This window comes from Colobus angolensis, unplaced genomic scaffold (genome assembly GCF_000951035.1).
Source record: "Colobus angolensis palliatus isolate OR3802 unplaced genomic scaffold, Cang.pa_1.0 Scaffold245, whole genome shotgun sequence".
NCBI lineage: Eukaryota > Metazoa > Chordata > Mammalia > Primates > Cercopithecidae > Colobus > Colobus angolensis.
This window is the reverse complement of record NW_012115655.1, coordinates 3,135,440-3,150,103: the sequence shown is the minus strand read 5'-3', so window position 1 is coordinate 3,150,103 and position 14,664 is coordinate 3,135,440. Positions and strand designations below refer to the sequence as shown.

At 38.7% G+C, this 14,664-nt stretch overlaps 1 protein-coding gene across 1 annotated transcript in view; it reads right to left on the bottom strand.

Annotated features, from left to right (window-relative positions):
• The window catches only part of VPS8 (vacuolar protein sorting 8 homolog (S. cerevisiae)), a 251,525-nt gene that overhangs the window by 111,509 nt on the left and 125,352 nt on the right, over nucleotides 1-14,664 (bottom strand). The window contains exon 35 of the mRNA XM_011945863.1: nucleotides 11,560-11,606. Coding sequence (XP_011801253.1) covers nucleotides 11,560-11,606 — 47 coding nt within the window. The remainder of the gene's footprint in view (nucleotides 1-11,559; nucleotides 11,607-14,664) is intronic.

Sequence of the window (14,664 nt, the reverse complement as noted above, 5' to 3'; positions counted from 1 at the left end):
ACTTGTGAGAGAAATAATGTGTCTGATGGGAAATGATCAGGCCACATCAATATAATCAAAACTTTAATAAATTAGCTGGAGCATTAATGAATTTACATCCATTTCTGACTGCTACTTATCAGTCTTGCACATAAATTTGTTATATCCATTTCCCAAAGCTGTTAGTCTTCTATTAACTATCCGCTTTGCAATATACCCACTGCTTTGTCAGTTTTAGAAGAAAGCATGTGTGTGCCTTGTGAAACACACATACAAACCCTGCCTACTACAGAATTCAGGTTGGAGAACATATCCACTCTTATTCAGATTGTGAAAATCATTTCAAATTATAACTCTGTAAACTGAACTATTTCTAGGGAAGACTAAAAATATCTATCAGTTTTGAAAAACATACATCAAATTCTTTTTTTTTTAAGACAGTCTCACTCTGTCATCCAGGCTGGACTGAAGTGGTGTAATTTTAACTCACTGCAATCTCCGCCTCCTGGGCTCTAGTGATCTTCCCACCTCAGCCTCCTGAGTAGCTGTGACTATAGGCGTGGGGCACTATGCCTGGCAAATTTTTGATTTTTTTTGTAGAGATGGGGTCTCACCACGTTGCCCAGGCTGGTCTTGAACTCTTGTGCTCGAGTGATCCACCTGCCTCAGCCTCCTAAAGTGCTGGGATTACAGGTGTGAGCCAACATGTCTAGCCCACATTAAAATTATTCTAAAATTCAAATTCTGTACATTAGTTCAACCATTGTGGAAGACAGTATGGCAATTCCTCAACGAGCTAGAACCAGAAATACCATTTGACCCAGCAATTCCATTACTGGGTATATACCCAAAGGAATATGAATCATTCTGCTATAAAGACATAGGCACACATGTTTATTGCAGCACTATTTACAATAGCAAAGTCATGGAACCAACCCAAATGCCCATCCAAATGATAGAGTGGATAAAGAAAATGTGGTACATATATACCATGGAATACTATGCAGCCATAAAAAGGAATGAGAGCATGTCCTTTGCAGGGTCATGGATGAAGCTGGAAGCCATTATCCTCAGCAAACTAACACAGGAACAGAAAACCAAACACCGGATGTTCTCATTCATAAGAGGGAGTTGAATGATGAGAACACATGGACACAGGGAGGGGAAGAACACACACCAGGGCCTGTTGCGGGGTGGGGGGCGAGGGGAGGGAACTTAGAGGATGGGTCAATAGTTTCAGCAAACCACCATGGCACACGTATACTATGTAACAAACCTGCACGTTCTGCACATGTATCCCAGAACTTAAAACAAAAATTTAAAAATATATAAAATTCAAATTTTGACTTCTAAATATTTGCTAAAGAAAACAAACATTGTGTTGGAATTTTTTTAAAGGCTAGTCTAGTCCCACTCCCTCACTCTAAAAACTGTATCTAAATAGGCCAGTCTAGATTAATCTTCCATTTCTCTAAGGAAGAGGATTTCACAATCTCCTTCATATATTGTTTTTACAATTTAGGTTCACTTTGGCTTAGCCTAAATCCTGTCTGCTTAAATTCTCTGCTCAATCCCATATGTCCAGTCCTTAGATGTGGTGGCCCCCTTTGGACTATCCAGCACCTTTTAGACTGTGAATGCAAATACATCACCCACAACAAGCTAGAGTAAAAAAAAAAAAAAAAAACTGCTGGGCATGGTCGCCCATGCCTGTAATCCCAGCACTTTGGGAGGCTGAGGAGGGTGGATTACTTAAGGCCAGGAGTTTGAAACCAGCCTGGGCAACACGATGAAACCCCATCTCTACTAAAAACACAAAAAATTAGTCGGGCATGGTGGTGCGTACCTGTAATCCCAGTTACTCGGGAGGCAAAGAGAGAAGAATCACTTGAACCTGGGAGGTGGGGGTTGCAGTGAGCTGAAATCACGCCACTGCACTCCAGCCTGGGCAACAGAGTGAGACACTCTGTCTCAATTAACAAACAACAGCAGCAGCAACAAACAACAGTTTAAAAAACCCTATTTTCCCTATAGTTGTTATTCAAATCACAAGGCCTCTAAGCTGAACTTTTAGTTTTCCATACACATTCCAAGTTAAAAATGCCAAATGTAATCCTGCGCCAACTAAGCAAAACATAAGTGAATGTTCCAATCTGCCTGAAAAATACATTAAATGTGATTATTACAGGTAGCAACAACAATATCCATAAAATCTGTATGAAATTGTAATATACAAACACAATGGTCTCTACAAACTTGACAAGCATTGACTGAGACAGAAACTTTCCTCTGGCAAGAAGGAAATCCAGTGCATCCTTGGTTTCTTTGCTCCCCATCATGACCGCCACGATCCCCAGAGCTAACAGTATTTTCACATATAGGAAGAGCCACAATCCATCGTAAACTTTTAAGAGGCACAGAACAAAGCAGGCAAGCTCATCATTTGCCTGATAGCAAAGATTCTGACACATCAAATTAATGAAACAGCAGATCTAAAATAGTTGGCTTGAGGGGATTTGGTCACTTTCCACTTTCCTGGTTTGACTAATAATCAAATGCCAAAATGTAATTTTTCAAATTTTTTTTTTTTTTTTAGACAGAACCTCACTGTTGGCCAGGCTGGAGTGCAGTGGCATGATCATGGCTCACTGCAGCCTCGACCTCCCCGGCTTAAGCAATTCTCTCACCTCAGCCCCCCAAGTAGCTGGGACTACACGTGTGCACCACCACACCCTGCTAATTCTTATAGAGATAGGGTTTCACTGTGTTGCCCAGACTGGTCCTGAACTCCTCGGCTCAAGCAATCTGCCCATCTCAGCCTCCTAAAGTGCTGAGATTACAGGTGTGAGCCACCTCACCCGGCATAATCTTTCAAATTTTAATAAAATGTGTTATTTCTCTGACAGTCATGAAAAGAAAGTATATGTTGTTCTCCTACATAGGAAGGAAAAATGAACTTTATAAGCTAATGGAAAAAAAGCCTAATGATTTCAGGGACAGAAAGAATAATTTAGCTCTATAACCACATCAGGTATAAATGTTATTTGAATCATTCTAATTCTATATAGGCTGGGATGTCGTATTTTCAGACTACTTTAAGAAACTAAGGTTAACTTGAAGGGGCCATTAAAGCCCTTAGAAGAACTGGCCTGGTGCCGTGTCTACATGGTTCCCAGCCTTGCAGTAAGTAAAGAATGTCACTTTCTGACAGGTCCAGGAACCTCAGAATATTCTGGGGACTGCAAGCAAAAATGAATTCACCCAAGAACTACAGGTAAAATCTGATTACTATGCTGGCCACTGATTTACTATTGGTAAAGTCCATGGTTTGACTTCCTACCCTGAAGCGGCTTTTTTGTTTTTTGGAGACAGAGTCTCCCTCTGTCATCCAGGCTGTAGTGCAATGGCAGTGGCGCAATCACAGCTCACTGTTAACTTCAAACTCCTTAGCTCACTCAAGCAATCCTTCTGCCTCAGCCTCCTGAATAGCTGGGATTACAGGTATGACTACTATGCCTGGCTAATTTTTCATTTTTTTTTTTTTTTTAAGATACAGGGTCTCACTATGTTGCCTGGGCTGGTCTTGAATTCCTGGCCTGTAGAACCTTTTAAAGGTATCATCTAAGGTTTCTTATAATAAATTCCAACAAAGCAGATTAAAAAAAAAAAAGAGCCTATATGGTCAATCACTATTCTTGTTGCACTTTATGCAAATGATCAGGCCAAGTATAATAAGGCTAAAACTGGTTTTTATAATTAGTGTAATTACTGTAAATAAGAATGGCAGTAATTATAAAGAAAAAACTTATGTTTCAGAAGAAAACTATAGCGCATCTGTTATTAGATTCTAGACCTGTCTACTGTTTTTGAGTTTTTTATTACCTGGACTAAATCCTGAATTTTTAGTTTCCTCCAATATCTGACTATGACTCCCAGACTAACGTTTCTAATTTTTCTCCTATCTTTCTGACTTGAAATCATTAAAAGTTTAAAGTGTGCTTTCCCTGAAGCCCTGCAAGCTAAAGTTATACAACTTGATATAAACTTCGAAGAAATCATACAACTTATTTATGAAAAAAAGTTCATTGAAACTTTGATGCAAACAGCAATCCAGAAAAATCTGTCAGAATTACCAGTTTACTTTTACTCCAACTGTAGATATTTTGAAAACAAATATAAAAATCTTCTCAACTGACTGCTCCAGAATTAAACCAGCTAATAGACTGCTCCAAATATTAACCTTTGTGTTTCTTTTGCTTCCACAGACATGCCTCTTGCTAAATATGTTTGTCTATACCACAGAGTTAATTTTGATTAAAAACAAAACAAAACAAACCTGCCCATAACATCACCTCCTGAAATAAGATACAACTGATCAACTGAACAGAGTAATTCTCAGGACTAAAAGACTGTTTCAATAAGATATGGGACAATGTACTCAAATTTGTTCCTTTCCACTTGTTTTAATCTATGATTTTCTCTCCTCTGCCAAACTCTTATGTCAAAACCTCTAACCTAAATCTCTCCAGAGCTACCCACCTGGCTTTTAATATGTGAAACTTTCTGAAAGTAAAGTTTCAAAGGGGGCACCAAACAATCAAAATACATCTCCCAAAAATACTAAGGATTGTTAAAGACAATGACAATGCAGGGGAACCCTCTGCCCCCACCTCTATCTGCCTGATAGCAGGACATACACTCTTTACTGGAGACAGCACTCGCTTATTGGCCCAGAGAAGGCACTAGCAGGTACCAGCGGAATCTGGGAACAGATTTTACTATCTCTCCACACGTTTCCACCTTTAACTAGGCTGGAACTGCTCTTTCCTGTCTTGTCACTATGTAAGATTTAAGGCTTTTTGTTAAAATACTGTTTAAGCAAAGCCCCTAAGCCACTGCCTTGTGAGAGATACTTTTGAACTGAGGCCTGTCCCACATGATGGGTACATCACACATTAGTAAGCTTCTACTTGTTTTTCTTTTGTTAATCTGAGTTTTGTTTTCAGTAGAGTGTCTAAACTAAGAACCCAAAAAGGAAAAAATAAAATGTCTTTTTTCCCTAAAATGACTTTGCAGCTCTTACTACATATAAGTAAACTGCTCTCAAGAAAACAATGTGGATGAAGAGGGAGGAACAGGTATGTGAAGGGAAGAATGAAAATATGAACAAATAGTTCAGCACTGCTCAGGAATAGAGGAGAGAAGAGATATGGGAAGATGGAAGAAAATGCTGCTGGCCACGTGGGCCTGAATCCTTTTGTACCAAGAAGGGCCTTGTATACAAGGAAAACTGGATTTCACCTTAGGTAATGGGAACTGAAAGAGCTTTAAGAAAGTGGTAGAGAACATTGTCATTATCCGCCTGTTCAAAAAGGGAAAAGGAAGCCAGGCTGGTTATGAAAATGCCACTGCAAAGATGATGACGGTAAGAGAAATCTAGCATGGCTGACTCTGTCTTGTGACAAGCCTCATAGGCTGGCTGTCCTCACTCATTCCTGGGCACAGGCCAAGCTAACCATGAGTAGAATTTAGTTTACAGTTTAACTTTGAAGCAAGGATGATAACAGTCCCCCTAAAACTAACCCCCCTCCTTGCTCAGGGACCAAAACCACCTTTGTAAGACAAATGAAAGACTATAAGATTGGGATTATTGGAAGAGCCTGAATTCTGCTAAAATAAAGGTATAGCTAAATGATAGCCAGCTGTTGTAACCTAGCTTGCCTTTCGATAATCCCTTGCTGCTCAAGGCGTCATATGGCCAGATATCATAAGATTTGTGACTTTCCCAACTGCTCCTATAGATAACACCACTATTGTAGAACCTAAGATTGGTCTTTGGAGACGTTTTCAGACTTTTGCATTTTGGCCATCTTCTATCTCTAACCAGACCTGGAACTCATGACTAAAGCGGTCCTGTGGCCCCCACCAAGAGGCAGACTCAACACATAAGGACCATTTTCCACAATACGATGACTTCATCTCCCACCAGTCAGCAATGCCCATTCCCTAGCTCTTTGCCCACCAAATTATCCATAAAAGCCCTAGCCTCTGAGTTCTCCAGGAAACTGACTTAAGTAATAAATTATTACACCAGCCCTCCCATGTGGCTATCTGTGTTAATCAATCTCTTTCTCTACTGTAATATTGTGGTCTCAGTGAATTGGTTTTTCTGTGTAGCAGGAAGAACCTGTTGGGAGATTACATTTGGGAAACCAGCAAAAGAAACCAGAGGAAGGATGCTGAGTGCCTAAACCAGGGCAGTACGGGTAAAGACAAGAGGAAAAAATCACATAAGAGATAGAGAAGAGGTAGAGTTTACAGATTTTGGTAACTGTTTCTGTGTGGTGTGGTGACAAGGTGGAGTGGGAATGGATAAGGAAACTGAAAACTTGATCATCACTCTCAGGATTTTATTTAAGATATTTATACCTAATTACCTGCTTTGGCCTATCTTCCTCCATTAGAATGTAAATTCTCTGAAGGCAGGGCCCTGTCTTATTTATCATTTTATCTCCCATGCCTGTCAAGTGCTTGGTATGCTGTAGTTACTCAGGAAATTGCCACATAAAATAAACGAGTTTATGATATTAATTGTTAAGAGAGAAATAAAAGAGGTTTAGGTTGGAAAAAGTGAGCATAAGTAACAATTTCATTATAGGTAAGCACAGATTAAAGGAATAAAGAAATATATATATGTAATAAACATATATATACAATAAACATATATATATAGAGAGAGAGAGAGAGAAAGAGAGAGAGGAGCTGACTGGTGATTAGGAGGTGATGATGTGTTACAATTTAAAAGGCAGAATTTGAGTTGCTGGCAAAATACTAACCAAAGATATAAGATCTAGGGGTAAGCCAGGCCAAATTAACAATCACCTTGGCCACTGTAGGCAGTCACTGAAGTAGGTTTTTTTTTTTTAACATGTCAAAGTTCATGAACATATATAATCTTCTAATATATATAATCTTCTAATTTTGTATTTTAACTTTGAAATACGCTTTTTCAATACTGAGTGTCAATATCTTAAAATGTCCCTTCAAAAATATCCACAGAAACACTGACAGATTCAGCTAAAATCCAATGCATAACCATTTTCATAATCTATATTTTGCTCCTGGGCAAAGTTACTCATTTGCTTAACAATGTTCAATTTTTACTTTACTTTGATTAAAGACTTTCAGATACAATGTGACACATGTGCTTTTTTCCTTCAGGAAAATCATGCTATGTTTCAGAGGCCTTCAGAACATTGTTAACAAAGGCTAAGTCAACATTACCAGGAAAATCATACTGAGGAAAATATTCGGAATATAAATATACTTGCACATTCTCTTTATTCCTTATGCAGCTCACGGCCTCACAAAAAACATGTGTCCTTTTGTATTATCCTTTAAGCAATCCCCACTGCATAAGGAACCTGCAGCTGGGTGTAAGCACATCAGGAGAACTCCTGTGAGAATTCATGGCCAGCAGGAATGCACCCAGGGGGTGGGGGTAGAGTGGAGCTTTATGTAGCAGCTGTCTCAAAAGAAATAATTGGAAGAGGATGCAAATCCTCTCTCCCAAGCTGTTGGCCTTAATTCAGGCAAGTAATTTGCTTCTGGAGGATTAACCCCCTCTCCCGTAAAACTATCTAATCTTTCTATGTACAGATGCCACCAATATCCTTGCAGGTCAATTAATTCGACTGAGGAAACTATTTACATAACAAGGATAACATAAAGACACTGGGTAAAGACAGAGAAATATACACACGAATTCAACTGGATGACCTATTCTTTTAATAATGCTGTTGACAAAATAAAAGCTACCCCCTCAAAAACAACCTGATACATGTAAATGTTTGTTTGTGTGTGTGTGCACGTGTGTGTATTTTTAGTAGAGATGGGGTTTCACCATGTTGGCCAGGTTGGTCTAGAACTCCTGACCTCAGGTGATCCGCCTGCCTCGGCCTCCCAAAGTGCTGGGATTACAAGCATGAGCTAGCACGCCTGGCCATACATGTAAATGTTAAATTAAATATGCATAAACTATACATACAAGAATAAGAATCCTATTAACTCAGGTGTTGGGGGCAAGAGCAAAAAAAGCAACACTCTGAGATGATACATACACACCAGCAGTCCTCATCCCAAAATAACTGTTTTCTTTCGTAATGCTGCTTTAGGAGTTTCATGGGGGGAAAAAACTGGAGGTTAAAATATCTATTGCTTAAAAAGAACAAAAAGAGAAGAAACAAAGGCAAAAATAATTCACGGTTGGCTGTCAGGTAAACTGCTAGCCGGTGCCAGTCTACCTATTCTTGATGTTGTTTTGACCCTATATCCATATTCCGTACTCCCTCAGTTTTCCCAGTACCTGAAAAGAGTCTAATCCTTTAGGTTAGTTAACAAGCACAGTCACTAAAAAACAGGCTAAAATGTAATGATAAGTTAGTCAATCAGAGACTAATATAAACCAATCCGTGCACTCTGCTTTCTTCTTACCCTTGAGGTTAACTGTATTAGGAAAAGGTGTTGAGTTTTTTCCCCATCTTTTATATGCTTCATTATATTCATATGTTATTTATATATTCCTCATTGTAAAAGGGGCCATACAATACAGAAATTGACAAAGCAACTAGAAAACAGTTTTGATGGGGAAATGGAGGAAGGTAATTTGGATTTTTTACATCTATAAAGAACACTCTATACCTGAGTGTGCTTATAATGCAAAGAGCTTGAAGAATTGTGTGTACCCCGCACCCCTGGAAAGAAGGGAACAGAATGGGGTGGAGGTAGGGTTCAAAGGATACCAAAAACAAACTTTATACAAATCAAAACTTCGTCTAAGAACCGCTCTCAAAGCAAGAAAGGGAGAACTTCCTCTTTTTTCCTTACTCCCTCGGCACTCAACCTTCTTAACCTACTTTCTCTCCCTCAATCCAGAACTCAATATGTTACTAGTATTATATATTTATTTACATTGTGGGTTAAAGAGGCTTGTATGGGTTAGTTTGAGATACTATCATTTAAAATGTTCTTTATATAAAAATGACTGAAATGTCAAACATCGAATTCAAAAATAAGTTGAGAGCATAATCTAAATCAATGTCTGCCTCCTATGGAAGACATAAAGTAAGAGGATAAAACATGATGAATCCAAGAATTGGGACTCTCAAAGCAGAACACTCAGTCTTTGATATTTTGGAGGCAGATCAATACAAAAGTGAGCTCTTTTTAAAGGCAGAGCTAAGGTAAGCTGGTTACTTCAAGGCTCTTAATTTCTGGTAGGCAAAAGTAAAGCTAGAAATTTGGCTGTGAGAGTGAGATCATTCCTGGTCATGTCACTTTTTGGGGAAGGGGAAAGGAAGGCCTATGAGCGCACCGCGTCTTTTCAAGGTTGGTAAGAAAAGACCTTGCGCCTGAATTGATACGACAGGAAAGGAATAATGTGTGAGAGGTAATTATTCTGGTTACGGTTAGCTTAGGGAAATAAAATATACCTGTTTCTCAAGTGAAATAATTTGCGGTTTACTGGTGAACAAAAACAACTTTCACAGCACTTGTAAAGGGTCTTACCTAACTAACATCTTTCAAATCTAGATACAGGTAACAATGGAGCAAGACTGTCCACCTTTGATACTTGTGATGTATCTTTTTTTTGTACTATTTACTTTAAATAGTGACTGCAATACCAAAGCAGGTATATTATTTGTATTTGCTTTTTATTAAAAAAGGATTGAAATGCCAAACATCAAATTCAAAAAGTTTAGAGCATAATCTACATCAATGCCTGCCTCCTATATAAGACATAAAGTAAGAGGATAAAATATGATGAATTCAAGAACTGGGATTCTCAAAGCAGAACACTAGATCTTTGACACAGATATTTACATTACCTAATACTGTTTTTTTTTTAATTAAAAAAAAAAATTTGGTCACTATCACTTTCCACACTTCATTTGAGAAAATGCCAAGTTCAAAGCTGACCTTCCCCTGTCCTTCCTGCTTGAGCCTCTCCAGGTAGGATGGCAGAGGAAAAGGACTTGATTAAAATAAATTAACCTAAGGGCAGAGCAGTGAATGGATCTAACACAGGGAAAAGTATGGGGGAGGAAAAGAGGGAACTGTGCCACAGAAAGAGGTGGACAGGCTCTCAGGCTCTAGAGAAAGGACTGAGAAGTGGGACTGGCGTTTCCTTCCTCCTCCCCTGACCTCTGTGCTCTGCCCTACTTTCATGTCTCCCCTTCCCAGCTCTCCCCACCTCTTCCCACGTTCCTTCCTTCCCTTCTACTCCCAGCTCCAATTCTAAAATCTTTCCATCAGTTAATTCTGGGAGTAGAAAAGGGCCTAAACTGACTCTGAGGGAAATACACATGATTAACATGAATTTTTTTAAAAAAGGATGTCTAGCCTCAGTAATAATCTGAGGACAGAGAATTAAAACACAGATACTTTGAAAAGGTGTTGAACACAAGTTGAGGGGGGGTTTGTAATCAGTCTGCTTTTAGTAAACATCTATACATACACATTTGTTTGACTAAATTTAAATGTACCACAGCCTATTCAAGATTCAAATGGCTGAGCTTTCAAAAAAATTTTACAATCAACAAAATTACTGGTATTTTGGTATTTTAAAATAGCACAGAACACGGAAATAACCAAAACTGATATTACAACTGCTAAAGTAAGTAAATAGTTGTTTTTAATGGCCAGCATACATTATAATGAAACCTAAAGTTTGCAAGTCTGATATGAAAGCTATATCATCTTTGAAAAATACATGTAAACCATGCTTAACTCTAGGTGTGCATCAAAATATTCCAGCTCCCAGTGATTCTGTGGGTTGGGCCAAGGCATCTGAATTCTTAAAAGCTTCGTAGGTGATTCTGATGCACACTACTGGTCAAGAGTAACTATCTTAGAGGATATTAAATATTACTGTCCTCAACTCCCAATGTACTCTATGTAGTTACAGCAAAACTTTAAAACCTCATATGCAGAACCGCTCTGCCTACAAATCCATTATTAATTAATTTCATCATCTCCTTGAGTTTGCTTTTATTTGATATAAGCATCAGAGTAGCAGTTGAAAAAACACATTTCAACTTCCCTTCCCACATCATCAGGAAGTTGTTTAAAACTAAACATATTAAGTCAGAGTTTAAAAGGTAATACATTTAGAGGCAGGCTGGGAACCAAGTGTTAACTTTGGAAAGTACAGGCACCATCAATCTCCCACATGAAGTTAGGAGTAGGCAAGAGTGAAACAAGGGCAGGAGGGGGAAGCTAACTCTTCTGAAACATGTCCTCGTGGCATGGCTTCATTATTTTATTTACACCCATGAGAACTCACCATGTATGTTCATGTTCAAATGGAAAGAAAAGTATTATCTCAAGATACAATCTACTGTTCAGATCTTCTACTTTCACATTATCTGTGTAACAGTTGCTCCTACTAATATTAAAAAATTAAGAGATAATTGTACTATTTAGATACCATGGGCTGGTAACTTAATCTAAATTTATTTCCTTTTGTTTCTCATATATATATATATATAAAAAATGAAAGACTAAAGTTTATCAACATACCTTGGGTCAAGAAGACTCCTCAAAAATTTGAAAAGCAAAACCTGGTTCTGAATAGAAAAACAATAAAAATTACAATTAAATATTAAAACAAATTTTTCAAATTCTTCCATAGTAAAGAACTACTTTAACCTATCCCTTTATGCACAGATATCTGAGTACTTCCATAAAGCCCTCGGTACATATCTAAGAAATCCTAAAGAATCATTTGGAGGTTCTTTATGTCTTCTCAATAATTCTAATCACTGTCGCACATTCACTTCTCAGTGCAAACGAACACAAACACCCTATTATCACCCCAAAAAAAAGACCTCTACTGAGACAAATCGCCGAACTGTTCCCAGCACAAGGACCCCCGGAGTGGCAGGTGCTTGGAATTGCTCTGTGGATGCTGACCTCTCGCTGCACTGATCAGTTTCACCCGGCCTTAGCCTGGTCCTCCTGTGGCAATGGGTTGCTGTGAGATAGTTCATCGAGGGAAGGTGGGAGTTTGAGGTCCAAGTTAACAACCACCACCAAAAAAGCTCATGAACAATATAAACAACTACAGAAGAGATGTCAATCAAACTGCAACATGTTAGCAATCAATACGCCATAAAATCTGGGTTCTGTTCTTGCCACTTACTCACAATGTGACTTCCTGTAAGTTACTTATCCTCTGAGCAATTCAAGTTCCTTATGTGAAAAAAAAAAAAAGAGGACAGCAATATCTTCTCTGCCTTCCACACAGGGTAGTAGTGAGGGTTAAAAGAGATAAACCTTCAAATACTACAAAAATATGAATATTTCTAAATTCTTGGGAAACCTATGAAAAATTGTTATTGTTCAGTTTTTCTTTTTTGTTTTGTATTTTTTGACACATTCACACTTCATCTGTAAAAAATGGGGGACACCTAAGGATGAAAAAGATTAATATAAAAATATGATTTAAAAAATATGTTTATTTGTATCAGTCTTTGATTTTCTATTTCTTCACTATCACTTTGTGTTATTTTACATGACTTTCTTCTTGGTTATAACTTAACATTCTGGCATATTTTTCATTTTAAGAATTCTGAAAACAATTGGTCAGAGGCATATTTCTTGCCATCAAAAGTAAACATACTTTGTAAGATCTATGTGGGATTCTTGCAGAATTTATAAAGCTATGCAATAAAGTAAATACTTCATTTCTTTAAAAGAAATGTCTAAGACTCCACAAACAGACCACAAATAGAAAGCTTTTTACTATCCATCATACTTCAGCTTTTTTTTTTTTTTTTTGAAACAGGGTCTCACTCTGTCACCCAGGCTGAAGTGCAGTGGCATGATCACAGCTCACTGCAGCCTCAACCTCCTGGGTTCAGGCGATCATCCCAATTCAGCCTCCCATATAGCTGGGATGAAAGGCACAACACACCACCACATCCAGCTACTTTTCTGGAATTTTTTTGTAGAGATGGGGTTTCACCATGTTTCCCAGGCTGGTCTTGAGCTCCTAAGCTCAAGGTCTTGCAAAGTGTGAGAATTATAGGTGTGAGCCACTGTGTCCGGCCCATACTTTACTTTTATATATTTGTTTGATGAATGACATTATATTTATCTACTGGGTCTGTCTCTTAATATTCTTAGAGACTACAAAAAAAAAAAAGAAAACCCTTCAAGTGATCATTTTAAATCTTAAAGGACAATGACAACACAGCCCCCACCACAGGCAAAATGTACCAGAAGTGCTGACTTTTAAAGGGGAGAGAAGCTCTGGAGGTTGAGAGTAATTTTGGTAGAAACCTCCTCCTACCCTCCCTCAGTAGACTGGATTTCATGTCCTTCCGTGTACTACTTTAGAATCCTGGGCTCCATTAGCATTCTGATCAAACTAGTCTGTAATTATCTTGGCTTGGCTTATTTGTCTTCTTTCTAGAGAGCAGGATCACACTTACATGCTTTTGTATCCTCAGCACTTAATATTTTTCACCCAGAGCAGGTACAGGAGTAATTACTGAATTAATGGATGAGTCTTTTTCTTGAGTTAATGGACCTCATCATTATCATGCTGGACAACCAAGCCTGATATCTGGGAGTTGTTTTTAACTCCTTCCATCACATTCAACTAATTTCCAGACCCTATACATTATTACTTTACAAAAATGTCCTAAACCTGTCCTCTCCAACTGCCACTGACTTAGTGCTAGTCCTCTCCATCTTTTGCCTAGACTTTCTCTCTCCTCCATTCGCTCTCCTTTCCAGTCCATTCTCCCCACTGCTATACAAAGTTAATTTTCTGTAAAGTAGATCTAATGATACTGCTCTTTAGCTTTAAAAACTTAAGTAATTCGCCAGGCATGGTGGCTCACGCCTGTAATCCCAGCACTTTGGGAGGCCGAGGCAGGTGGGTCACCTGAGGTTGGGAGTTCAAGACCAGCCTGGCCAACATGGTGAAATCCTGTCTCTACTAAAATACAAAAATTAGCCAGGCGTGGTGGCAGGCGCCTGTAATCCCAGCTACTCAGGGACTGAGGCAGGAGAATTGCTTGAACCCAGGAGGCAGAGGTAGCAGTGAGCCAAGATCGTACCACTGCACTCCAACCTGGGCAATAGAGCCAGAATCTGTCACAAAAAAAAAAAAAAAGAAAAAAACCCAATAATTCTCAGTACACAGAAGACAGTTTAAATTTCATAGCATCACATATGAAACCATTCCGCATTTGTCTCCAAGTTGTATTTTGCCACCCCTCTAGTTTAGCTCCTCCCCTCCAGCCTATCACTAATAGCTTAATCTAATGCCACTTCCACCATCACCCCCACGACGTCGTGCTTCACACAGACCTGACTGTTCTCTGAACATGCATGCTGCTTCATGCCTTCAAGGCTTTTTATACCCAGAGCCTTTTTATCGAGAAAGCCCTGCCCAAGTCTCTGCTTGGAAATCTGACATTAGGCATTCAAGACCAGGTTAGGGATCTTTGGGCATTCTTGTCTTTCTTGCAATCCATCACACTCTTCTTCTCTTGTTCCTACAGCACTTTTCACATATCTCTAGTGTAGCTCTTTCAACACTGGACTGTAATTATGCAAGTGCTTCTCTGTTCCAGAGGCAAAATTTAAGAAAAGGTTGTATTCTTATTTCTG